General features: G+C 45.7%; 1 protein-coding gene across 9 annotated transcripts in view; it reads right to left on the reverse strand.

The window, feature by feature from the left end:
• Positions 1 to 25,724, reverse strand: part of PDZD2 (PDZ domain containing 2) — a 199,398-nt gene that overhangs the window by 61,577 nt on the left and 112,097 nt on the right. For 6 of the 9 annotated variants that reach the window (XM_072030849.1, XM_038170446.2, XM_038170444.2 and 3 more), the window contains one exon: positions 7,591 to 7,993. In XM_072030849.1, the coding sequence (XP_071886950.1) occupies positions 7,591 to 7,993 (403 nt within the window). Of the gene's footprint in view, positions 1 to 7,590; positions 7,994 to 13,482; positions 13,687 to 14,118; positions 14,491 to 25,724 lie in introns of those variants that run through there. The other 3 variants (XM_072030852.1, XM_072030851.1, XM_072030853.1) reach the window with 3 other exon arrangements.

Genomic DNA, 25,724 nt, shown 5'->3' on the forward strand with positions numbered 1-25,724 from the left:
ATAGTGGAGTGGAAATACCAGCAACAGCACTCCCCAGCATCCCTCAGCGATGCAGAATAAATGAAAAGCACTTCTCCCAGCTGCCTGCCATCACATGCTGCCTCCTCCCACCAGCCCTGCTCCCCACCAGACACATGGGAGATGCAGATCAGCGGCTGGTGAATTAACCTTCGTGATCACATGCCAGGTGATTAGCTCAAACACGTCAATCTCAAGATGCAGTCAAAAGCCATCACTCTTCACATCACAGATACATTAGTGTGAATGACTCATAATCACAAAATCATGCCAAAATCTGATTTTTGCAGATTCTTAACAAAGCAATTATTTCATTAGTGGATAACAAGTATGTTTTTCATTTGGTATATTACCAGGATGTTTTTAAGGCCGATCTGACAGCAGGACTCATGCTTTCATCTGCTGCCTTGGGTTCTGTTTTCACTGCTGTACAAGCAAGCTAACCAATTCCAAAACAAATCAGAAGTGGGGAAAATAAAAAGGCACCTGAGTTCTTTTATCACTAAGTTATCCCAATATGAGAGTTCTTTGCCCATCCCTACTGCCTGTGAAAATGTCTTAGCACCTGAGTCAGTGAAGCCTTTGGCTTCTACCTCCAGTTGACGCAAGCTACTCAGTGCCTCTGGGCATCTCCAAACCACTTGAAAGCAGAGAAAGGAAAAGCAAAACTAGTAGCCCTCAGTATCATTTGCACAGTGTTGACCATGTGAACTTTCCATGTCCTCCAGACAGCTAAGAGCCAAGAGTGCAGACACAACTGTGATTCCACTCAAGCGTCCACTGCCGATTTAACAAGCCATCTTGGTTGGACAAAGAGCCACCAGATGCCTGGCATCCTTCTACTGAAACGTGAGTGCTTTCCCCACGGAAGAAGAAGTGTCCTAGGGGACAAAGCCTGGGGAACAGTGAAAAGAGAAAACATACCTTCCCCCAAATGCAAAGACATACATGCAATTAAAATACTCAGAATAGGCATCACAGATGAGGGGATGAAAACTCCAGGACTTTAAGCAGAACGACCCCCAGGGACCCGTCTCCAGAGATGGGTTGTTGACATCATTTCCTTGGCAAGGGCTTTAAACATTTTATCAGCCATCGCATGCACCTGAACTCCATAATCACCCCTTACAAAAATCTGCTGGAGTCATTTGTCATCCTGAGCCATCACCATCTGGATTGCACCTCTCTGGGCTGCTCCCCTCCCTCCACTCACCTCTTGCCATCAATGAGAGCTTCACTGCAAGATCAGCCAAAGGATTTCTCAGCTATCCCTGGCCCTGGGGGGCTTCAACACAGCAAATCCCCCTGGGGAGCTCTGGATTTTAAAGGTTACAACCTATTTACGTTTACTCAGGGATCTCACTAGCTCTCATTCCGATGCTGGGCTTTTGGGAAATGGCTGGTTAGTTGGTTTGGAACATTGCAGAAAAAAACCTTGCTGACTGCAGCAGATTAAAGCCTATCCTGCAGTAAGTCACCATGTCAGTAAAGCCGGGTCTCTCGTGGGGACTATTCTTATAACTGCCAGTCAGGAATCCTTTGGGTTTGCTCTGTGTTTTCAGCACCCTGACTCAAAAATTAAGCGTAAGTAGTTCTATAATCATGACTTACATCTGAAACACTGCAGCACTAAACAAACGGCATACTCTATTTTTAGGCACATCCACTTGGTTTCAAACATTCACACGTAATGATTAAAAAATCAAATAGTGTGAACTTATGTTCAGCTAAAGCCATTCCTTTGCATCCCAGTTGTGGATCTGCTCTATTGTTAATGCCAGATGCAAAATGAAAAAACACTTTTTGCATGGGTGGGAAATGCTTTATACCTGCGCTCTCAGTTATGGCTTGTCATAGCAGAGCACACCCTGTGCATCTCTGCTGCCTTTGTGGGTAGTTCATTTATAACTGTGAGGATCCCTTCTCAAGATGAGGTATTAAAACTATGTCATTACAACTTCTCCATCACCATACTATCCCTACACAACCATGCCCGAAGCCTTTGGAAAATTCAATTCAAGCAGAGAATGAAAGAACAGATCCCTACTTAAAATTAAAATCTACAGCTACCACAGCTGCAGCTAATGCTTAAATCACAGCAAAGAAAGGCAAAACCTTCAAGTCAGTTGATAAAACTTGGCAGCAAGTGCAACTTATCCCAGGAAGTTGTGATGACAGTTGTTACGGCAAGGTGGAGCATAACTGGGAGCATTTAAAAAAAAAAAAAAAAAAGAACTGTAGTATCAGTATTAGTTACATTAAAGCACTTCCTAAAACTCCAAGTGAAATCAAGGCCAAGTTTTGTCAGTGCTGCACAGCTACAATTAAAAGACAGCCCTTGTCCCTGAGAGACTTTACAACCCAAAACAGGCAAGGGAGAAGGAAGACATGCTTATCACAGTGCAAATTAAAACTTCAAGACAGTAGATAGCCCCAGGATTCATGTTAATGACAGATGGAGGCAAACACACAGGATAAAAAAGATGTTAAGAACAGAAACAGGTTCTCAGGAAGACCTTTGCATGTCTAAAGGTGTCTACAATGAAAACTGAAAATGGAGTTATTTATGTCTAAAACATGCATCATACGATAGTGCCATAAAAGCCTTGATGAAATAATAATCATTGCTTAGGTTGCCAAAAAAAAAAAAAGGAAAAAAAAGATGCAAAGTAACTCAGCTTCAGTAGTTCAGAGGAGCTGTAACTACATACCCTTGGAAGTTTCCTGCTCACAGCAAGGTCTGCATTTTGGTACAGCAAGTGCATGAGTTAGTTTTTTTTTTTTTCCTATTATGTTTGAAAAAACAGTAAAATCCTTAAAGTAAGCACATTATGTCAAGTCTCATGTTTTGATTCCTGTAACGTGCCATTAGCCTTACTCTTCTGCTTCGCAGGACAAGGAACGTTTTCCATTAGACAAAATGCAAGGCAAGGCTGGCATTTACCAATGCTAATTGGTAAATATTGCTATAGAAAGTCTGTCAGCCTTCCCTAACTGCAAAGCAAAGTGCAATTCAAAAGCATTCAACCTTTCCCGAGACAAGCCATCTTAATAAGCAAGCAGTAACGGGACCGAACAAAGACGACTTTCGGGTGAAGTGGAACCACGCACAGTTTGGCTGATGTGATGCGAAAGCAAGCGCTCCTTGGCAAAGATCTTTTGTCGTAAAAGACCGGTCTTTTACGTGCACACATGCACCCGTGTGCACCTGTGCACACAGTCATGATCCCGGGGAGAGTTGTGGTCTACGTGAGATAGGCCCAACCGGTCTATAAGGCAGCAAAATTGCTTACGCGTGCTGCTCCAGCAGCTGGAACTCACCGCTGAATTATTTGGGTTAACAACACTGAGACTTTTTCATCCGAGATGTCCAAGCACCACAAGGCATTAATATACCCCCTGCCTTTTTTTTAGACAGCTGGTAAGCTGGCTTCACAAAAACACAGAACATGTTTTATGGGGCCAGCAAATGCTGACTCCTTTCCATGCTGGACACACGCCCCACCACAGCCCATGCCATGGCTCCACCACCAGCCACGCGTTTCTTCCAGCAAAGGAATACCAAGGCGTGGAGCCCCAGCCCCTCTCACCTGCCTGCCTTTCCTGTTAAAGCACTTTTGTCCTACCCAATCCTCCTCACGTAGTTTCTGATGGCAACTGCTGAACCTGGATTTTAGTCCCTTACAAAGGGTAGAAGCCTAAACTGAAGCAAGAGAACTCGAGGGGTTTCTGGAGGAGTCTCTCTTATTCTTTTAAGTGTTTAAGGACTTTTCAAAGCGTCCTGTTGGGGCAAGAGGAAGCAAAAGTGGCTGTTGCCACTTTTAGTATGCTAGTATGCTAGTATGCTCTCTAAGCTTCTTCTGGTTCATTGATGAAAGCCTCTCCCACCTCACCAGGTAGACCTGAATCATTTCAAGCCACCTTTGAAAACCACGCTTACCCCACAGCACCTGTAACAACCCTCGTGTCCCACCTCTGGTCCCCACCTGATAACCTCTCACCACTCCTCAGGGACTGAATGTCTGAGAAAGCAGACCACACCTCTTCCAAAAATACTGTGATAGAGAAACAGAGAACAAAAAAATACAGATTCTGTCTGCCCAGTAAACATGATGAAACCACAAAACCGGTATCTTGTGAGGAAACCTCATGGTTTCCTCTTCTTTATCGTTTTCCAGCTGACTCCAGCAGCCCCTCCCCTACTCGTCTTACATCCTTGCTCGTATAATTACCAGCCTAGAAAACACCCCCCTCTTCCAAGCCACTGAATAAAAGAAGCAAACTTCGATTTCTGCATTTAAGCTCCCAGATCTTCCCAGGATGTGATGGGTCATTACTCCTGCTCTGAGATTGCCTGTTTTTAAATCACCGTGCACAACTCCCACTGCAGCCTGTCAGGGTCCTTTCCAAGGTCAGGTCTGGTTTCCAGGCCTCCAAGATCTTCCTGCCAGGCAGATACAGCCTTGCTACTTTGAATCTGCAAATTTTCAGGGGCATTTAGGTTCATCCTAAAAATACTGCAGCTTAACTTAACCACCTGTAAACATTAAATACTGACTGTTAATTGACAGGTACAATATTTATTGAGGTTACAAACCAGCAAACAGTCTAGCAGATTTGTTTATACATCGCAACAGCAATGCCAAGTGCACAGGAGAGACAGACCAAGATCTGGGAGATGAAAGCAAGCCTGAAAGGGACTGACACATGCACACGAACCAGTAGCGCAGGAATCTCCTGGCAGGTTCATCTGACAAACAGTTTTCATCTCAGCTCTCGTTTTACAATTCAGCCCGGCTGTTATTAGCAGCACGCAGTGACAAAACAAGAGAAAAAACACTGAGCTTGTGGGAGAGGAGGCACACTGAAAGCAAACAGCACCCAAGACGTGAGGCTGCCTCAAAAGCACTCCTGGCACAACTACTCCTAGGCAGCAGCCATGAGCTGGCCCGTGGGTTCAGCGGAGCAACAGCCAAAGACACGTAGATTCAACCCAACCTCTTCTCCCTTATATTCCAATTGCTACATCTTCCCAAAGGAAGAAAGAGAGATGTTCCTGGAGTTAATATTCCAGTTTCAGTAATTCTTCAATCCATGTCCCAGGGCAGGAAGCAGGACGGAGCAGGAGGGGGAGTACCAGAGAGGTCCTCCCGCAGCTGTGCAGGTGGTGCAGCTTCTTCACAAAGCCTTTCCTCCCACCCGCAGCTGACCCCCAGCCCGCCACGAGCTGGCTCTCGTTGTCTCGGAGAGAATATACTGCTCCCCAAAGGTGCCGGGCTGACAGCCCTGGATATTCAATTAGTCAATGCACGGAGGAGATGGCAAGCGCCGCGCAGGCAGCAGGGATGGATCAGTTCTCCCTGCAGAGAGGGTGCCCTGCCAATGCACCCTGCCCCTGTCCAGGAGGAGATAAGTCATCCCATGGCTGGGAAAGGTTTGGCTCATGCTTTGAACCCTGGAAGGAGGCTGCAACTTCTGACACTCAGTTCTGGATGCTGTTCTCAAAAGGCTCCTGACACGACTGGATCTCACGTGCCTGAGCGCCAGGTCATGCTTTGGAAGAGGAGCTGTAGGTGACATTTGAGGCTCCCGAGTGTCTTTACCCCTTGTGTTTGTTTCTGTTGTTTTTTTGTTTTTGACAGTTTCTGTGTTTTATTTTGTTTTGCTTTCTTTTAGTGGAACCCAAACAGTTTTGAAAATTTTATTGACTGTCACTATTCATCACTTATTAGGAAACTGAATTAAGACCCTCATTACTATGATAGTATTTCCCACACAGATGTTAAAGTGATGGGCATCTGTAAGGTCCCCTCGTTTTTAAAAAGCAAAGGGTGACCAAGGCATGCTATTCAGGCTCCAGCTATTCACATTTCTCCACACTCAGATATCAGGAAAACATAATTAATACTGACACATACAGAGGTCATATCTCTAAGCAAAACATTCGGGGAGGGGGGAAATTAAGAGGGGGAGAAAGAGAGAATCAATTTTACTAAATGACTGTGCCTCCCAACAGGCTCCATGACAGACACAGCACAACTGCAGATTATAGCTTTTACATTTCCAGTGACTCAAATAAGCTTTTACATTTTACAAAGCCACCTTGTATGTGCTTTGCATTAAAAATGCATTTATTGCTCACATTGACACATGTATGTTCTGAATTTAGTAATTTACTTCTCAGACCAAGATGACTCAAAACATCAAGGTAACACTAGCATGAAATGGCTCTAGATGAAGAGTTTTATATATATATACATATATACACACACACACACATACATATGTGCTTTTGACTTCCTCAAAACAAACTCTGATCATCTTAATTTATAACATATGTTTAATTAGACATCTTCAGAACATATTCACTGAGTTTCTACATGGACCAGAGCCCTCAAAATACCAAAGGACTGGATTTAGTTACAAACTTTTAATGTTTTCTTTCAGAAAGGTTTTACAAACTGCAATTAGGAGGCTTTCAAAGACCATACACAAACACCCTCCCCTCCTTGTTGCACCAGGAAATCAAATGTGTCTAACTGATGGGAAGAACAGGTTTTCTTAATTATATTTCTTTAGGAACAGCACTTTTTAAAATTGGCTTTATCCCCTTCAATCTATTTTCAGTTAGTTTAAGCTAACAACCACCATCACCCTGCACAAGTATTGGGGAGCACTAATTCAGAGGACACATTCAGATCAGTGCTTCCCTCAACAGACATCGGTGATGAGATGTCCACTCACACTGCTGCATTACCAGCTTTGAAGTCTTAAAACCAAAAGCAGCTGCTGCCGCAAGCCCCAAGCCTAATAGAGCAGCGTTCATCTGTTTATACTATCAGTGTCTCTGGAAAGATCGGCAGACAGCTCTTCTGGTGATAGATGCATACTGAAACCTGATCAAGGCTTGGGTTATTTTTCCCCATCCAGCAAAGCTGCAATTCTAGCCAAGCAAACCCCAAGATCTCCATTAGGATGAAGAGAGAAGCAATGAAAGCCCCAAGCCCACTGTCGTCCCAAACATTAACAAATCATCCATCTCATCAACCCGCAGCAAAATTCACAATAACTTCCATGTGGAATCCAAGCACTTTTCAAACAAGTTTTGTAACACGAATAATTGCACCATAGTCTGGTGCTGAATTCCTTACCCTTCAAAAAGGGGAATTAAAGGGGAATTTCAATTCCATTTTTAACAGAAGCTTTAGGGTCTTGTCAAGCTCAGACATGAAGCTCCAAAGGTCAAAATGACCATTTACCACTGACACCTCCTGCCCTGGTGCCGTATGGTCATTACTTTTTGTTGTTCCATAAAAAGAAATCCAGAAGCCAATGCTGACAAGACTGGAAAATAAGGACCTTCCCCTTCATCACAGACAGAATGCAAAGATTCCACATAATTATTGTCTAATTTCAAAATCCTCCTGCCTCCACTCAGATTTTGTACCCCAAGCCTGTGGCTGAACGCCCCAACAGCTTGGGCTGCCACACAGAGGACAGCACACCGAAATTCCCTTCATTTGTTTGTACACCTGCTGCATGCTTCTCCAGAAAACCCCAGAACAAACCTACCTGGGCAGGCTGGTCACCGATGTCTGGCACACCACCATCTGACAGCCGGGACCGGCACTGTCCCCCCGTGCCACGGAACAGCTCCTCTATGTGGCCTTCTGCTTCCGAGGTCTCCGGCTGAGCGACCTCCACCTCCATCGGGGTGCAGTGCCCGTTCCCGTGCTCCGAGCCTGGCTTTTCTTTGCTCTCCTTGCCGCCCGGCGTCCTGGTGATGACCCCAAACTTCCTGGTCCTCTTCCCATTTTGAGCGGCTCTGTCAGCGGGTTCGGGGCTGGGCTTGGCTTTGGGGTCGCAGCTGTTGCTGTTGTTGCCGTTGGAGGGAGGAAGAGGGGCTTTGCGCTTGATGCGGCGCAACATGATCAGGTAGACGAAGCCGCCATTCCAGCACTGCTCGGCCAGGTAACTGCAAGGAAAGGGGTGCAGCAGGATTAGTGACACCTCGCCCTGCAGTGCCCACATCCCGCCCCGACACCGCAACACGCTGTGCCCCGCAATGCTCGAGCATCTTGGGCTCTGCCCAGCCAGCTGCTGGCCCAGCGTGCAAGTACATTGGGACACCTCGAGGCATCAGCAAAGGCTCCTTCTCCTTGCAGTATCAGAAACTAGCACTGACACACAGAGATCTGAGCACGGCTCCCAAACAACCCCAGCAGCCGCTCCTCCTGATCCCACGGTGGCATAACTGGTAAATACCACTGAAGGGGTTCCTGCCACCCCAGCCTACAGATCCATGGCACAGAGACATGGAAAGGTGGGGCAAACAAGGCAAGGCAGAGAGTGGTTCCAATGGGGGGGATTTAAATAAATAAATAAATAAATAAACAAATAAATAAATAAATAAAAAGCAGGTAGGCTTCCTTTGTGCAGCAGCCCATAGGGCATTTGCATCTCAAATGAGCCTCCTTAGTGAAACTAATCTTCTGCTTCAGCATACATACATGCTTTGAAGGCCTCAGGGTTAAAAATCAGCCACTGGGGTAAGCAGGCATAGCGCCAATGGCCTCAGTACAGCAACACGTGGCACTCTACAGCATCCCAGCTCCCATACACAGGGATGGAAATACGGGGGGTTTCCTTTACAGCAAGCACACTCCAGTCAAAGCAAGAGCTAAATCACCTCAGCTGTGCAAGGAGCAGCCACCAGGTGCCCACATTAGAGTAAAGCATCGCCTCCCCTCCCAAAGTCTTTGAACATGCCATGCCTTGGAGGAATTGACATTTCTGCTTCAAGAAAATAGTCAGTGACCTTAAAGAAACTGCACCCATTGATGCAAAAGGGGAATCTAACCTCATGCCTCTTTTGGGAAAGCATGTACCTCAACCCAAATTCTTGAAATATTTGGGTTTTCAGCCAAGGGTGTAACCAACTAGGAGTACAAACAAGCTGGAATTTGTATTTAACAGGTTTGTATGTGCCCTTTCACATTAATTTGGACCCAAAAACTCTATTGCCTTTCTCACTAGAGAGAGCGTCAAAAATTTCCCAGAGCATCAAATAATCCTCAACTGCAGCTGCAATAAACTTTCCACTAACATGAAGCAGTTGGTAAGCCTACAGCTATCAGAGGAGATGAGAAACTAGGTGTGGAGTTAAACCATAAAAGGTCCTAGGAGAAAATAACACAGCACTTGTGACTGAGAGAGAGAAGGAAAGACGCAGGAGTCTTCCACCTTTTATTCATTTATTTATTTTCCCCCCTGCCTGGTTCTTGTAGGCTGATTTTTCTCCTTCCCTTTCTTAAAAGTTGTTTGGCCTTAAGTACAACCCTTCAAAGTTATTCCTGCATAGAGGTGACTTATGGCAAAACAGGAAAAGCAGCTATGATAACCCCTGAAGCAAACTTCTTCACAGACGGGTGAAGAAAGCTCTCTCAATTACTCAAAGTAATCTGGACCAGCCTGGCAGTGGCTGAAAATAACACACCATGGGTGTGTTTTTGTCCACAGACATTAGCTGCTAGTTTCAGTCCACTCCTTCCCAAAGCTTAGATGTCCCCCCCAGACAACATCGCCATTCAAATTGCTTATATTTAATTAGGAATTCTGATGTCCAAATGAATATGGCAACAATACAACATTAAATACAGCCCTGCAGCGAGAGATTTGAAGGATGAATAAAGTTGCCTGTGCCAGATTCCCCTACTGAATATGGACCGGACCCCCACTCCCTGGACAATCCACTCAAAGCAAGTCTTTTATTAAAAATAAATAAATAACGTTGAGAATATTTCAATAAAATCCCAAATCCATTTTCTTCCAAACTGTCTCAAAGCAGACAGCTGTGGAGCCTCTGCCAGGTCAGCCGTCTGGGTGGCCATGAGGTGACACAGGGCTCGGCAAGGTGGCCAGGGCGGGCAGGACACTGAACAAATTCCAGAACTAAGATGGAAGCAGTTCTGATTACCAAGTTAAAAGAAAAATTCTTTTAATCAACAGAAGAGGGGCCGTTTTGCTCCAGAAACAATATGGGCTGCCTGTTTTTCACATTTATCTTTCAACTCAAATTTCAAGGCAGCCAGTAAAGTTGATTAAAATTCATGACTTCTGCTTGCAGCAATACCACTGCACTCTGATCCATCACACACAAGCCTGATAGCACTCCTGCTCCTGGCACTTGGAAAGAGAAAAGCAGCTCCTCTTCCAGTAGCCCTGTGCCTTGCAGGGGCGCTGCCCAGCCTGGTTTGGGCAGAGTTGTTTCTGCTGGACTTGTTTCCGTGCAGGTGCACCGACGTGGGGGGAGGATAAAACACTGATCTCTATCTCCAAACTAATCGCTGCTGTATTTTTGAGTGCCAGGAACCAAGTGCATGCATTAATCAGCTACCTGGTTTAGGAACCAAGCATACTTAGTTTGGGAACCAAGTGTAACAAGGGGGAACTTAGCATATGTCCCTAATACAGTAATTTTACAGAGGAAAAAAATATTTACTGTTTCACCTCCACTTGTAGCATATTTATTCTGTTTATAAAACGTAAAGTTATGAGAAGGGAAGAAAGAAGGTTGTTGTTTTTTTCCCCCCCTCTATCCACTGTCCACAGAAACTCATGCCTACGCTTTGGAGCAGGGCTCGCAGCGAGCGGTAATGGATGCAGCTGCGCTCAAGTCAGCAGGGCTGAGCTGATTTACTCCATATGTCGAGATGGCCTACATGTTCCAGGCATGCAGCCTGTAGTAACTCATGGTTTTATGTCTTCTTGAGTGCTTCTCGGCAGTTCAAAGCACACAATACATTTCCATGAAGGAAAAGAAATGTCTTCCCTGGGTCAGGGAGCAATTACCTCTGAGTGTCAGTATGGGATCACATACCCCAGACAGTGTCTGGTATTTCCGGACAGGGTAAATCCAGCTGCTGCAAGGACAGGTACCAGTGATGCAATACGGGGCATCATTATCCTAGACCTTGTTTCAAACCAAACACCAGGCACCTCGTGTTGGAAAACCATCACTGGTGTAACACCACACTCACATTACAAGACAGGGAACTAATACACCAAAAATTTGCGGTCATTTTCTGCCCTGCCCTCCTTCTCTAGGCAGGGCTGTTAACCAAGGAGCCTGAGCCACCTTTAAGTTCTGCTAAATACACACTGCCTACTTAGCTGGCTTCCTTTTCCTTTTGCCACTTCTTTCCCTATTTAAGAAAGAAACCAGAAAACCCCACGGAAGCCCAGCAGGCTCTCAGCGCAGGACAAAAGACAGGAAAGACTGTATTAAACAAGTGAGAACCTGCAGATTCTTAATTACTTTCTATCAATCCAGGAGCATCCTGTGCCAGAAGGGAATTAAGAGATGGATTCAATAAAATGTACCTATACAGCCTCTAGACTGCAGAAAACCACACGAGCTAGACAGGACCCCAAATTCCACTTCTCAGGGGGTTTAATGTGCACAAAACAGAAGTGTCTTTTTTTATTTATTTATTTATTCCTACAGAGCATCCACAGAGATTTTAACAATCAATGCACCAAAGGAGTTTTCAGCAGGGCAGGATCAGAGCTGATACATGGCTCTGCGCTGTGCGTATGTGGCTCTTGGCACAGGGCATGAGCTGCTGCCTCCAAGTTTTTGGCTATTCTGAATGTGGTCTTCAGCTTGGACTGAGAAGGTGAATGGAGCAAAAAAAAAAAAAAAATCCTCTAATGCTGCTTCCATTGATCCAATTTATTGAAAAGGAACTGCAAATCACAACAGATTTTTAACTTCCTCTTCCCTGCTCAGCAGGGGATATAGTTAGGACTTGGAGAGAGCCCTGCATTGTGTACACTAGCGAAAAACCCTGGGCAGCCACTCCTAGTGCCAGTGGCTGACTACCCATAACAAATCCTATTATCTCTGATTTTAAGAACACAAGAGATTTTACTGGCTGGTAATACGTCAGTTGATATTAGTTCCCAAACCAAAACATTTTACCAACAAAACACCCACCTGTGCTGTCTGTATTTGCCAGTCTTTGCACAAGGCAGCACCAAGACCCCTTGGCACAGATGGGGAACCCAGTTTACCTGTGCAAAAGGGGCTAGTCTCATCCTACGAAATGTATCAGCCATCCCTTACATATGTGGTCCAGTCTGCATTATTCACAACCACCTTAAAACCTCTGTCCACAGTGCATCTTAGTGGCAGTACTTTTCTCCAGCATACATCAGCATTGCCTAATTGTGCCAGCACACTTTGTGCCTACACGCTGAGGTGTCAAGCCCCACACAATAACCAGTGCCCAGGGCAGGAATGCCACAGCTTTGTGGGGTGAGGCAAGGAGAGGCTCCGTGCCCTCTGCAATGAACAACAGCAGCAAAAATGCCTGTTCAGGACAGTCACAGGACAGGCTAGGTACACTTTTGGAGGAAAAAAAAAATAATATATATATATATAGACATATATGTGTGTGGGAAGCCCAGTCCCAATCAGATAGGAAACCATCAAAGACCACAAAAACAACCAAGCCACAAGGGTGGTCCCAGACCCTGGAGGGGATGACAAGCATTGAATCTTGGTATTTCCGCTGTGGTGTCATCTCCCCAAGCAAGGGAGACATCTCTGAAACGTCATTTTGGAAACATTTCTCATTCACACGCTCAGAAGGAGCGGGCACCCAGCTGCTACTGCTGCTTTCATCCCACTCTGGCCCCATCTCTGCTAAAACCTCAGCCTGTATAAAATGCCACCCTTAAGCAGCAGGGCAGACTTGTTCTTCTCGGCAGGAGAGAAACCATGATAATGTTAACAATCTTGAAAACTAGGGAAAAATCATTTCACACTTTAAACACTGCTGTAAAGCTCCCTCTGGCAAAGCTCAACCACAGGTTAGAAAACGTAACCAGTGGCTGGAATCAAGGGGCACTTACTGCTCCTCTTCCATCTGAGCTACTGTGGGACATCCGCCTCCCCCGGAGACCATTCCGCTTACACAGCCAAATCCCATTTCTCCCCTACACCGAGCTGATTGCTGCAGTCACACAAACTGGTAAGCTAGCTAAGTGCATTCCAAGTTTCTTGGCACGTGTACGAAGTGTCAGACTCGGAAATGGTATTCTAGGGTAAAGTGAGTCATTTTTTCATTTTTATACATACAAGTGTGTGTGTGCAAATATAAGATTTACAGACGTGATGAGAGCATGCTGCGACAAACTCTGTCACATCCCATCTCACTTGAGCAAATATAGACGGTTGCACTGAACTACAGAATAAAAAAAAAAAAAAAAAGCAGGCTCAGCAGCCGTAAGGAAACATCTGGATCCACTTTAAGGCCAGAAATACTGAAGAAGTATGTTTATTTTACACTAATAATACTATTTAGCATTTCTACAGAACCTTTCATCCCGACAGATCAGAAAATACAGTAGAAATGACATCCACTGACACCCCAACAGCCAGCCCACAGCCCAGCTCACCAGGACACAGAGGAAGAATTTCAGTCCAGCCGACCACTCTCCGAGTCCCTGCCTGGGGACCTGCGATGTCTTTAGTAGGATGGATAGACCACTAATTTTTATGCTCTCCTCTGAAAGACTCCAGCATGGTAAAACATCTTGAAACTCCAATCTTCTCCAAGCTGGAAGGATGAAGGGCAGAGCAGATCCCTGCAGAACCGAAGCCTCCAGCCCCAAGGGGGATTTAAAAGCTAAAATTAACAAACCCTTTCTCCATGACACGGGAAAACGAGCTAACTTGCTTTTCAGGTAAGTCAGGGCCTATTAATGACTAATAGATAGTGACTGATCGAAGGGCAAGTGGCTCCCTTCACCTTGGTGCTGTCACCATGGGAGAAAAGCCAGCCCATCGAGGGCAGATTTTGCCAAACACCAGGGGACACTTTTAAGAGGCTTCCACATCTTTGGGCAGGGTTCAAGCCTGCATTAACACACGCAGCCAAAGCTGATGACCAAGCTCCAAAAGCCCAGGAAAATCTTGCTGCTATCATGCCTGCGAGAGGTCTCACATCCCAGGGGGCTGCAGGCACCGGGACCGCCCGCTGCCACCCTCCCACCCACCTCCCCTGAGGACACTGCACTCCATCCACAACTCACCTCAGTAGAAACCGATGGCGTTAGTAAACGCAGCTGCTATTTTAACACACTCTTGCAGGCACTCTTGCAGCTATGGGAGCCAGGAAGGAGCCAGGCAGCGCTCAAGCCAGCGTCTCACCGCCGACAAGCCCTGTCCTGTCCTGGGCTCTGCGGGCGATGGCACACACGAGGGACGCGATGTTCTCTGCCTGCTTTAATAAGCAGGGGGAAAGGCAGAAACGGCATGGGAAAAAGTCACTCACGGAGCCTAGAGACGTAAAAACATCCACGGAGTGCATTCAAACTGCCCGGGGTGCGCAGCAGGGCTCCCACCTCCCTCGGGAGGACAAGCAGCTCCCAGCCCTCGGCTCGTGGCCAGGGTTAGGCAGCACCTCCCAGAGCCTCACCTCAGCGGCAGCTCTCTAAGGTATGCTGGGTTGTGCGTGTGTTTTGTTTGTTTTTTAAACTCAGCACAGCCAAAGTGTTGGCTTTCTGTTGTGTTTGCGTTCTTTTACCTCATTCTATGGCATAGTTTTCACCATTAAATTTATAGCAAGGAATGCAACAAGACCTACTGAAACCTTGAAAGGAAAGCTAATTTGGAAGTTAAATCTAAAAGGTATTTTTCTGTGTCCTTTTATAAGCCTCTACAAGTATGTTTGGTGCTGATTAGACCCAAACCTTCCCCTGGATTAAGATTGCTGGTAACCTTGAGCATTGCACTGTGTTCATGCTTGCCTTGGAGGTGTTCGAGCTGCCCTCAGGCTGGCTGCTGTCGGGACAGACACCACCACCCCACAAACTCAGAGGAGCAACGGTATCAATGAATGTATGGGGCAATGTCTGCATGGGGCAATGTCTGCTCTTCATTACTCAGCAGAGAAACCAAAGCAGCAAGAATTTAAGACCAACAGGAACAAACGCTCAAAGTCTGTGAGAGCCCCTGCCAGCCTTGCCAGGGGCCCCAGGCAAGACCTCTTTGCCCAGGCTCGCTGTGAAATCCCCAGCTCTGGGAAAAGGTGAAGAGGGAGCAGAGGGCTGCTGCTGTGTTTCCGCAGACTCACTGCCTACTCGTGGCTTTCACTGGAGGATAAGACTCAGTTCAGCCTTGCGACATGGGACTATGACTAAAGGCTGGTGAGACAGCTCACTCTGCCCAGTATCGAGGCAGTGATGTGGCTCTGAATTTGGGAGAACTCAATTCCTCTTCCCCTGCTGCTCTACAGATCCCTTGCAGCACCCCATGCAAGCCTTTCCATGAAAAAAAACAGGGCCAACAGCACGTCTTACCCCACAGAGTTACTGCAAGGTCTAGGGCGGCGAAGCCACGGCATTACAGTTTCACAAACACCTTAAATCTGCAATCAGCCAACACCAAACATCGCAGCTTTCCTCCCACCCCATATCCTGTTTGGCTGCCGGCACAACCATTTGGGCAACCGTACAAATGAACCCGACGAGGGAACTGATCCAGCTTTAAATTAACCCAGCCCAAAGCAAACACCCAAAACCTCACACCTCCAGACAGGGAGCTCTAACCCAGCCCGACCCAGCTCCCAGCAGCATACACTCCTGCACGGGCTGGGGCAGGAAAGCAAGAGGTTGGTGGAGCTATGCAGGCTCTGTGTAGAAGTACTGGCTCGCTCCAGCTGAGCAGCCAAATACCTTTGGTTTCTAAAATTAAAACACCAGGCATGCTCCCCACAGATGGCAAAGCCCAGCTAAATCACATCCGCATCACAGGTGTGGAAAGGAGAGAGGTTAAATCATTGCGATGGTGCTGGCACAGAGCAAAAATGTGGTTTTGCTCTGCATGTTGTAAAGATGCCTCAGAAGCACAAGCAGGGCTTTTGGAGAGCTTTCAGCAGAGCAGGGACCTCCAGAACAGCCAGCAAGCACGCGGATGAAGGACACAGTGGCCACAATGAGTCTCTCCCCCTTCCCAGCACCAACATCCAAAGAGCTGCACAGCCTCTCTGCACCTAGAAACACCTCCCCGAGCTCTGACAGACATCCTAAACCTAACAGATCATGCAATTGCAGTCATCTGTCCCCAGTGAACAACACAAAACCCTCTGGGATTTGCTGATCTATTGGCTCTGCTAGCAGAACAGAGGAGTGACGTTGCATTTAGGCTGCAGAGATTTTTGGACTCAAGCTTTACAAAGGAGCTGATCCTACTAAACACACAACTCTCACAATTGCACCTAAAAGTCCCAAGAGACAGAAAAGCATGCAGTGCTTTTAGGGTTTGAGTCCTGGAGACAGGATAATGAGGATTAAGCTGACAAATTCTATTTTTTTTTACTTGGTTGGTGTCAGAAAGTACAAGCAGAAGTTCAACTCACTCCAACTCAGAAGTACAATCAGTCCAAGAAGTCCAACTCAGTCCAACCATCATGGCACTGAATGCTCCGATTTGTTAGTTTACAGCTCTACTGCAAATGCACGTTTAGCTGCATCACCTTGTTCACAAACATCATTTCCAGTTATGAGAAAACTGAGCAATTTAACACTTTCAGCAAGAGGGCATAAACTCAGCCTCCTGTTGTAACCCTGTAACACAGGGGTGAATGCGTGCAGTCATCCCCTTTAATCCATATCCAAATACAAGTGCTGTCACCAGCAGAGAAGCTTTCTCCTTACTCTGCTTTCACCAAATACATTTATTTTCCAAAATGTCTTCATTTGGGTTTTCCTGTCCTCCTCAGACAATGCTTTACCAGACTCTAATGTGGCATGGGGCAGCCTTGCATTATATTATATTTTTCTTTGCATCCTTGAATTATATGTTGTGGAATGGACAGAGGAAAAAAATGGCCAAAAACTGCAAAAGGAAGGGAAATATTCAATCTGTAGAGAGCCTGCTAACCCCTTTCCCTGCCAGCACCCCCATGATCAAGGGCTGTCAAGACGGTTTCTCTACTGCGTACTTCAGCACATGCCAATACCCTTCAGAAGCAAATCTCATGTTCCTGTGCAGAGCCAGGCACTCTCCAAACTCCAACCAGGTTCTTCTCAGGTGAAATTCAAGTGGCAGACACGTGCCAGAAGCACACTCCCTTCACTCCTGCTGCTGTGCTACAGCTGATGCCCATCAGTGCCCAGCCCATGGGACCACAGCTGAGCTAACCCTAAAGCAACCCCCAAACCAGTCACAATGTGGAGGTCAGCTCTAGCACACCACTTTTATCCTACAGACCCACTCTCTTTTGGGCTACATACTCCTTAGCACAGACACTGGCTAATTGCTCCAGGCCTCTAACCACTACAAGAGTATTCTCCAATGTATTAATCCCAGGGAAGTTTGCAAAGACCGGGGCTATTGTCTAATTAGGTCCATGAATGATTTTCTGCTCCATGAGAAGCACAAGCACCCAGCCAGACAAGACTTGTTTGCAGAGCACACCAAACACACACACTGGAATACAAATAAATCCTTGCTTACTTTTTGCAGTAGTTGCAGCAAGTTAGAGTAGAGCCCGAAGTGTTGGCACTACTGCTGTTAATTGCAGAGAGGCAACTTCTTATCATTAGCTCAGATATTCAGCTTTTCTTTATTTACTTTTTTAAAACAATACTTCTGAATTAGAAAACAAATCTCAGATAGGTTAGTGAAGAGGCACCACAACTTTGACTTTCAAAACAAGAGAATATATCAAAGTAACAATTTGACTTCATTGCAGATCAATTTTCACACTGTTTATTTTTAAAATCTTAAATCTTGCATGGCAGCAACCTTCCTTTTCTGCTGTGTTCCTCCCGAGGTGGAAGACTTACTCCAGATGTGAAGCCCCGAACAAGTTCATATTTGCAAAATATGAAGTAAATCACCAAACTGAAAAATGCACACACCTCACATTAAGGAACAAGGAAGGGGTCAAAAGCCACCCATGTGTGTATAGTGTTCACACAGATCTCAGCGCTTCTCCTGCTTCACCCTGAGTGCCCAGATCTTGCTGATACAATTTGCCCCTCGCCACCCTATTTCCAGGCCTCTCCACCTTTCCTCTGTGCTGCTTTAGGATCACTCCCCTTTAAAACAACTTCTTCTACATCTTGCTAAGCATCCAGCCCACACCTTCCCCTTTTCCTCCCTGCAAATATAGCTCCTGGTTTCCATTCTCATTAGGCAGCAATGAGAATGCTGAGAGAAAGGGTTTGTACTCGAGGTCTGCTGTGCACGGGATCCCTGCCCCGAACACAGCCCTTGCTGCCTCTCCTCCCCAGCCAAGAGGTGCTGAGACGCAGGGAGCCCTTCACCTCCATCCCCATTCACACCCAAGCTATTCCAGTGTTGTGAGGTAACCCCTTTGGGATTAAACTTCCTATTTTTCCCTACGCAGGAGTTATCACAAATGCCCAAAAGGGAGGAGAAAAAGCACACATCCCACTGAAAGAGATTTTATGCCAGCAGGAAAGTTTTGCAATATTTTAAATGAAAAAAGAAAAAAAAAATAAATCTGCAACATTGTTTTGGCAAACCACATTCTTTAGGTTTCAACATCAGCTGTAATTCCCAATGTACCTCTTTCCACGGAGAAGTGAAGGTTTTGGATGTCTGCGAGCAATGAAAGGGAGAGACAGAAAATTTAATCAAGTCTATTTTGCAGCAGGAAGCGGGATGCTGGGGCAGAAGGGACTTATTTTCAAGGCTTCTGCTTGAGCTTCTGAGAAGATCCCTATGAACAGGGAGAGGCCAGGCTTCAATAACCCCTTGCTGGCTTGGGGCAGATATGGATGGAACAAATTCACGACTTATGTACTCGTAGAGACCAATTTTGGCAACAAGGGTTATTTGCCTCCAAAAAAACACTCCGTTTTTTGTGTTTTCCAGGATTTGTCATGATACTGTAAGTGGTAACTACTTCATCAGCTGCTTCCTCCTTCCCAAGGGGGGCCAGTGCCTGGCATTCAGCATCCTCACATCTTCTTCTTTGACCACAAAATTCAAGAAGGCAGAAGCACGTACTTGAGGTGAGAAATTCAGCTTTCTACTAAAAGCCAAAAAAGGAAACCCTAACCCCATGTTAGTGCAGGGGAAAAGCTTGAAAGTATGACCTGACCAGATGCTAAAAAAAAATAATAAAAATAATAATAATAAAAAAAAAGAGCCTGAGCTCACACACGCAAACATGCACAGGGGCTGCACGTGACCAAGCATGGTCCCCCCATCCCACGAGGCCATCAACACTTCCCTTAATTCACAGCCACTCTTGCAAAGGACGTTTTTGTCTTTTGAGGACCATCGCCTGTGGGGACGGCTGGTTTATTTAGCCATTTAACATCGCTACTTTGTTCTTGGCCGTGACAACAGGCTGTGCACACAGTAAATCCCAGGGATGAATGGCTTTCATCCCTGCCGATGGGGCTGCTGAGCCGTGCTTCCTCTGCTTGCTGCAACAGGTCCCTGGCCACAAGGCAGCTCCCCTGGCTCAGCAGCTTCCCTCCACAGCACTGAGCCCTTCCTCTCTCGCTGCCCAAACACAGCTTTGGTATTCCTGACATCCAGCCAGAATAAAGGGCTCGCCCTCTCTACAGCGAGAGAACTGTGCCTGCATTTATTAGGTTTTTCAGTTCCCTGTGAGCACAAGCATCTCCCATTGGTGCTCCCGGGCTGGGGTTATTTTTGCCCAGAGGAGCACATGGCTCTGAATTCAAGTGCTTCAGCCACCAGTGCATGGCTCTGCAGCTCCCTGAATCCCCAGACGGAGCCTGGCTGTGGAAGACACCGAGGCTGGCACCAACCCCAGCTGAGCCAATCACCCCATCCTAGGGGACACCTGAAGCCCAGGGTGTCAGCCCCCGACACACCTTGCCCAATACAGAAGGCACAGCCAGGAGCCAGCAGCAAAAGAGTTTGCAGGGGCAGGAGCTGGGCGATGCCAGATATACGTGTGCCTGTCTGCAGCATGCCTGCCTCTTGGATGCTTGCATTAAAAATCAGCTTCTAATTACATCCTCACTTTCTGTTTTCACCGCAGCGAGTTTGGACGAGGCCAAAAGAGAGAAGAATTAACGAACACGCATGGCAGCAGCCATAAACATTTCCTAACTTTCACTCTGTTGTGCAACACAAGACGGAGACATGCCCTCCTTGGAGGGCCAATGGATTAGTGCTTGCAGATGATTTTAACTTGTCAACCACCGCAGAGAAGTTTTGCTGGATTTAACACAGATTTCCCAGCCTGCTGTAAGCACTCTGCCAGTTACAAAAGCACCCCTCCGAAACCAGGGCCTTTTGGTCGAGTCAGGGAAAACACCTCCCGGAGCAAAGCAGAGCACGGTGAGGAAAAGACGCAGGCAACCAGCTTCCCTGCCTCGGGGCTAGGAAGCACATTTGTGCTGATGGGGCCCACAGGGCTGAAATTTTATTTTAATTTGTTTTATTTTAAGTTATTTCTCCAGTTTTGGCATGAGGCAGAGCAGCACCACGTCACAAGAAATCCCCTGCAAACTTTCTGATTATTTTCATCTATTATGCACTCACCACAAATCCTTGCCATTAACAAACTGCAGTAAGGGAATCAGAACTTTCAAAGCCACAAATCTCCTAATAACTGCGGCCCCTTTATGCATGCTTCAGGATTAGCCATGTCATCTGGTTAGCAACTCAAAGCTGCTCTTCATTATTGGATTGAACCTGCCTGCAAACAGTGAAGAGATTGATAATACTGCCACCGACTTCAATGGTGCAGGAGCATTCATTACACAGCGTCCTCCTCCCGGACACATCAAGCCCAGTGGCACAAATTTATGCTGTGATAGTGTGCCAAAGACCCAGAAACCTCCCTCGAGCACATTAGCAGCAGCCCTAGCAGACAGTGCTGGAGTAAACTTGACTGCAAGCACTGAGCATACATCAGTGTGCTCAGGCTTCACATTGGCTCCTAGCATGCAAAGCGAAGGCAGCTTTAAAACTATCTGCTCTGTAAATTAGGAGTGCCTTTAGTTGCTTTGAAAAAATAAGAGCTTATTTAGTCAGTGCATCGGCTTCTTCAAAGAGTCTGCAAACTAATTAGCCACACTGAGTTACTATTAAAATACAGAGCTTACATGAAATACTCTTGACGATAAGAGAGCTGGTGCCTTGGTACTAAAGCTATAGAATTAGCACAAACTGTTCATCAGATGCATTTTCCTATAGGCTCTAAATTATATTTCAAACAGTATTTTCCTTTCCCACAGCGGATGTGGAAATTCACTTGCTTTATTTGTTAGTTCAAAGCAATAATATTTTTTAGCCCATGTGCAGACTGAGAGTTTGAATATTCAACAGTGAGAGCAAGCACGAGGGGATGGAAGACCCACACACAAAACAGAAGATGCTGAAAACAAACAGAAGCTGAAATTAAAAATAATAATAATAATAAAATAAAATAAAAACAGTTGCTGTACTACAAAAGAGTCACGCAGCTGTTGCAGATCAACTTTTACAGGACAGAGGGGGTTGTTCAAATTAATGCACACTAGCCAGAGGCAAACCCTCCCGTGTAGATGCAGATAGGCTCTCAAGCAAACCAAACTTTACAAACCTCACAAGATATGCAAAGCCCAGAGACGCAGACTGCAAGCCTCACAGATTTTAATTCCAAGAGTTTCTGCCCATCCCTGCTTCTTACAGAGCAGGTTTATTTGGCAGATAAGCCTTTGCTACTTAAATAATAATATTAAAAAAAAAAAAAAAAGCTTCACAGGAAAAGACATTTCCTTTCGACTTTCGCTCCTCCGGTCCAGCTGCGGCTTAGAGGCTGACCTACAGCAGAGAAGAGCAGGTACACATCTGAGCGCTCTGCACTGTGCTCACTCCCCTCCAGTTCAGGTCCCTCTCCTGCTGCAGCACCCATGGGGTCACCAGCACTTGCAGGAGCCCCCCACCCCATGCATGACATCGCCACCTCCTGCTCCAAAGGTGTTAGAAACCACAGCTCTGAATGCCAGGACAGGACCTGACAGCAGCTGCGGGGAAAATAACACATGCATCACAAGGGGACACTAAAAATTCCCATTACACATCATCACAACTACTCCATTACCAGCTTTTAACATGCCATTTACCTAATTTCCTTCCCCCCCCCTCCCACCCTTGCTAAACTTTCACTGAAAGTATTGATTGGACTTGTCAGCATGTTCTCACATTAAGACTGAATTCAATTAAACCAACAAGATAGCAGGTATTGGATCTACTTAAAAAATAACAAGTAGCAACACGCACATGCTGTCGGTGTAACCAGAAACAAGGATGCTACGTAACACATTTTCTAACTACTACCTGCACACCTGCACACAAAAAAAGTCAGAAGCAGACTTTAACCAGCAACTGCCTGCAAGTAGCAGGACAGCAGCAGTGCACAACTACTGCATCTTATTTCACGCGCTGGATCAGAGTTTAATCTGAGCAGCAGCTACATAAATCCGGAGGGGCTCTATTAAAAACCAGTGCAGTGACTCAACCCACGTAGAGAAGCATAAATTCAGAGTCTTAGCATCTGTATATTCCTTAAGAAAGCCTTTTGTTTAGCAACAAAAATTTCTTTGTTGGACAAGCTGGGGGGATGGATCACATTTCTGTCACAGGACATTTCTGCTCCTCTAGCAATGCAGAAGGGCGTTAGCCCACTTGCAATGCCAGAGAAATATTAGCTGTAAATGTGTGTGCCAAGCAACTCTGCCATGGGCATTTCAATACAGTGCTATTTTCAATCTTCCCAAAACAGCCATAGCCACCCACCATATGCTAGAGCAGCCCTAAGGCTGTCACAGCCCACGTAAGTCCAAAAACTCCAGCAGCAAGATCTCACCACTCCACTCCCTCCTCACCGAAAGCAAGGGACACTTTGTCGCCTGCCTCAAAGGTCCAGGATTTCCCTTCCAGAGTGCAGGATGGCTTCAAGCCACCTTAGGGAAGCCATGCCAAGAGGAGAACATAGCCTTTTTTTGGACACGCTCTGCCATTCATTGGGAGGGACGCACAAGCCTGTCCATGACAGGGCCCATCAGCCCAAGCACAGCAGCAGCTGCCCCATGGACTTCCAGTTTCCATTCCTCACCACCTAAATACCATCCTTCTGCAGCAAAGTGGCCTTTTTTTTTTTTTTTAATCCAAAATTAAAGCAATTCATCACAGTAGTAACTTTATCACAGACAGAAATATTTCTCCCCTTCCTCCACCCCCCCCCCAAAAAAAAAACCAAAAAAACCAAACAACATCTACCTTGTGTTCAAAGATAAAGCCAACTTGTGGATCCTATTTGCTGGCATTCCATCAGACGAGAAGCATCTCAACACACTGTCTCCATTTGCCATGCTCATGAAAGTCACATACTCAGCAGATAATCCTAACAAATTGCCACTGAGTACAACAACAACAAACACTTCAGCAGCCACACACACACACAGAAACAAAAGACCCACATCCATCTTAATTGCCATCCTGTCCCATTTCCATGTAGATGGTGATCCTCCCAACCCATTACCATTATGCGTTGGCACTGAAGTATTAAAAACAAAACTAGAAAGACACCAAAGCCACAAGACATGCACCCGTTGTTCCCCCCATTTTTATTTGGTCCTATCTTGATGCCGGGGCAGTCTTAACAGCTTCATACATTACATACAAAACCTTAAAATTAGCCTGCTACAACCTTTACTCTGAAATATGGTAGCACTTATTCTCCCGCAAACTTTTTTTTTTGGCTGAGATATTTGCTCTCATATGGATCAAATATAGAAATATATACACATACAGATACATATGCATAAACGCTACTCATATGGATGCCATACAAGTACCATATGTTTTATGCATTAGACAGAGATGAGGTCATAAACATGACTGAGATACTACAGCGCCCACACATACGTAACATATATTAGAAACACACACTACAGAATATTAATGGACTCAGTTCTGAGAAGTGCTGGGGGCCTGGTTTTGGTTACTATCAGTATCAGTGCCAGGTCTAAGTCGGGGGTCTAGGGATGCTTAACAGAGTAGCTATTAAATTTAAGATGCTAGAGGATGTAACAGTTGGCATTTAACACAGGACAATGATACAGATATAAATAAAAGTTATAGGATAGTTAAAAATCCTACAAAATGGTTATCAACCTGCAAAAGGTTGAGATTAAACCTGTTGCATCCAACTGGATTTTGTGGCTATCATTTATACACGTAAGACACCTACACTACATGCAGTAGAACACAAGGATTTTTATCACCTCAGTGGGACTGGATCTGTACCAGATCTGTTGTCCCAGCATGTTGTTGGCCACCTCGTGTTTCATTCAGTCCAGCAGAATTGCCCCGCTACTGCGGTTACAACATTTTCCATGCAAGACATAGTTCCCCAAAACAGCACTGGCCTAAGCTGCCCATGTTACCAGAAGGCAAGAGGGGACAAGAGGCAGCACTGTCCTCACAAAGCCCTCCTTGTAGCGACTCTGACTAAAGCCCCTAACTCTGGGGAAGTTTTTGGCAGGGCCCTATAGAAATGCGTTGGCAAACAACTGAGAAAGATGTTGTCAGCTCTCCAGATGTTCCTGCCCCTTGAAAATCCCAACATATCTTCCCACGTTAGAGGTCACCCCAGCATTTTTTCTGTGCATGGCCCCAATCCTCCCCAGCATTTCCATATTCTTTGCCACGGAAGAGAAGCAAAAGTTCTTCTTTCCTCCTCTGGTTCTCCTAAACACATAAGCGGACACCGGGGAAGCAAGGCAGTGCCTTGCTCAAGCGAGGAGAACACAAAGCCAAAGCAGGAAGCCAACTCTTTGATCAATACTCCTTGATTTAATTAGCCTTGGACAATGCTCAAAGTCAATGCCTTAGAAGACTGGCCACAGGCAAACTTCAGTTTGCAAGAGGGATTACTTTCACAATCTGAGAAATAAAAAAATAAAATAAAGATTTAAGCCCTGGAGGACTTCAGGACAAATTTACCACCTAAACAGACTTGCCTTCAGCGAAGCAACAGCCAACTGACTTACCTAACAATTGAGGCCCTACAAAGAAAACAGCTATTGCACCGAATTTATTTATCTAGTTTGTGTTATTTCAGTTTCACATTTAAACTTGGTTAACAAATTCTTCTTATCTTCCTTCTAAGTCAGTTCTTTGGACGGGAAGACAGCAATGGGGCCTCAGCAGCACTGCCCAGTAGCCCCTAGCGTAAACTTCCAGCTCTCTCTGAAAATAGGTCACAAAAGCCATTTGCTGCACATAAAAGCTTGTTACCTCCTCTGGTTTATTAAATTTTACCTTAAAATTGAGATCTCTAGGAATATATATATGAAACAGTACTGTTAACAGAACCCACCAACCTCTCACTAATATCTGCCATATTTTAAGGTCTATTTAGCCTCACCAATATACATGCATTAATTCTCATGTATTGGATCTGTACCAGAAGCTAAAAGCCAGGACATGAGGCCTGAAGCAGCAGTCTGGATACAAGTCCTAACTTGGCAGTTTAAACACATACATAATCATCATTATTCAGACTCAGCGAAGGGAGGGCAGACCCTGAATCCCTATTAGATTTACTGACTTAATAATTTACTCAATTTACTAATTTCCTTAGTACATACACTGACCGGGTCGGAAAGGATTCAAAGAGGAGGCCCCT

This window comes from Anas platyrhynchos, chromosome Z, assembly GCF_047663525.1.
Source record: "Anas platyrhynchos isolate ZD024472 breed Pekin duck chromosome Z, IASCAAS_PekinDuck_T2T, whole genome shotgun sequence".
Taxonomy (NCBI): Eukaryota; Metazoa; Chordata; class Aves; order Anseriformes; family Anatidae; genus Anas; species Anas platyrhynchos.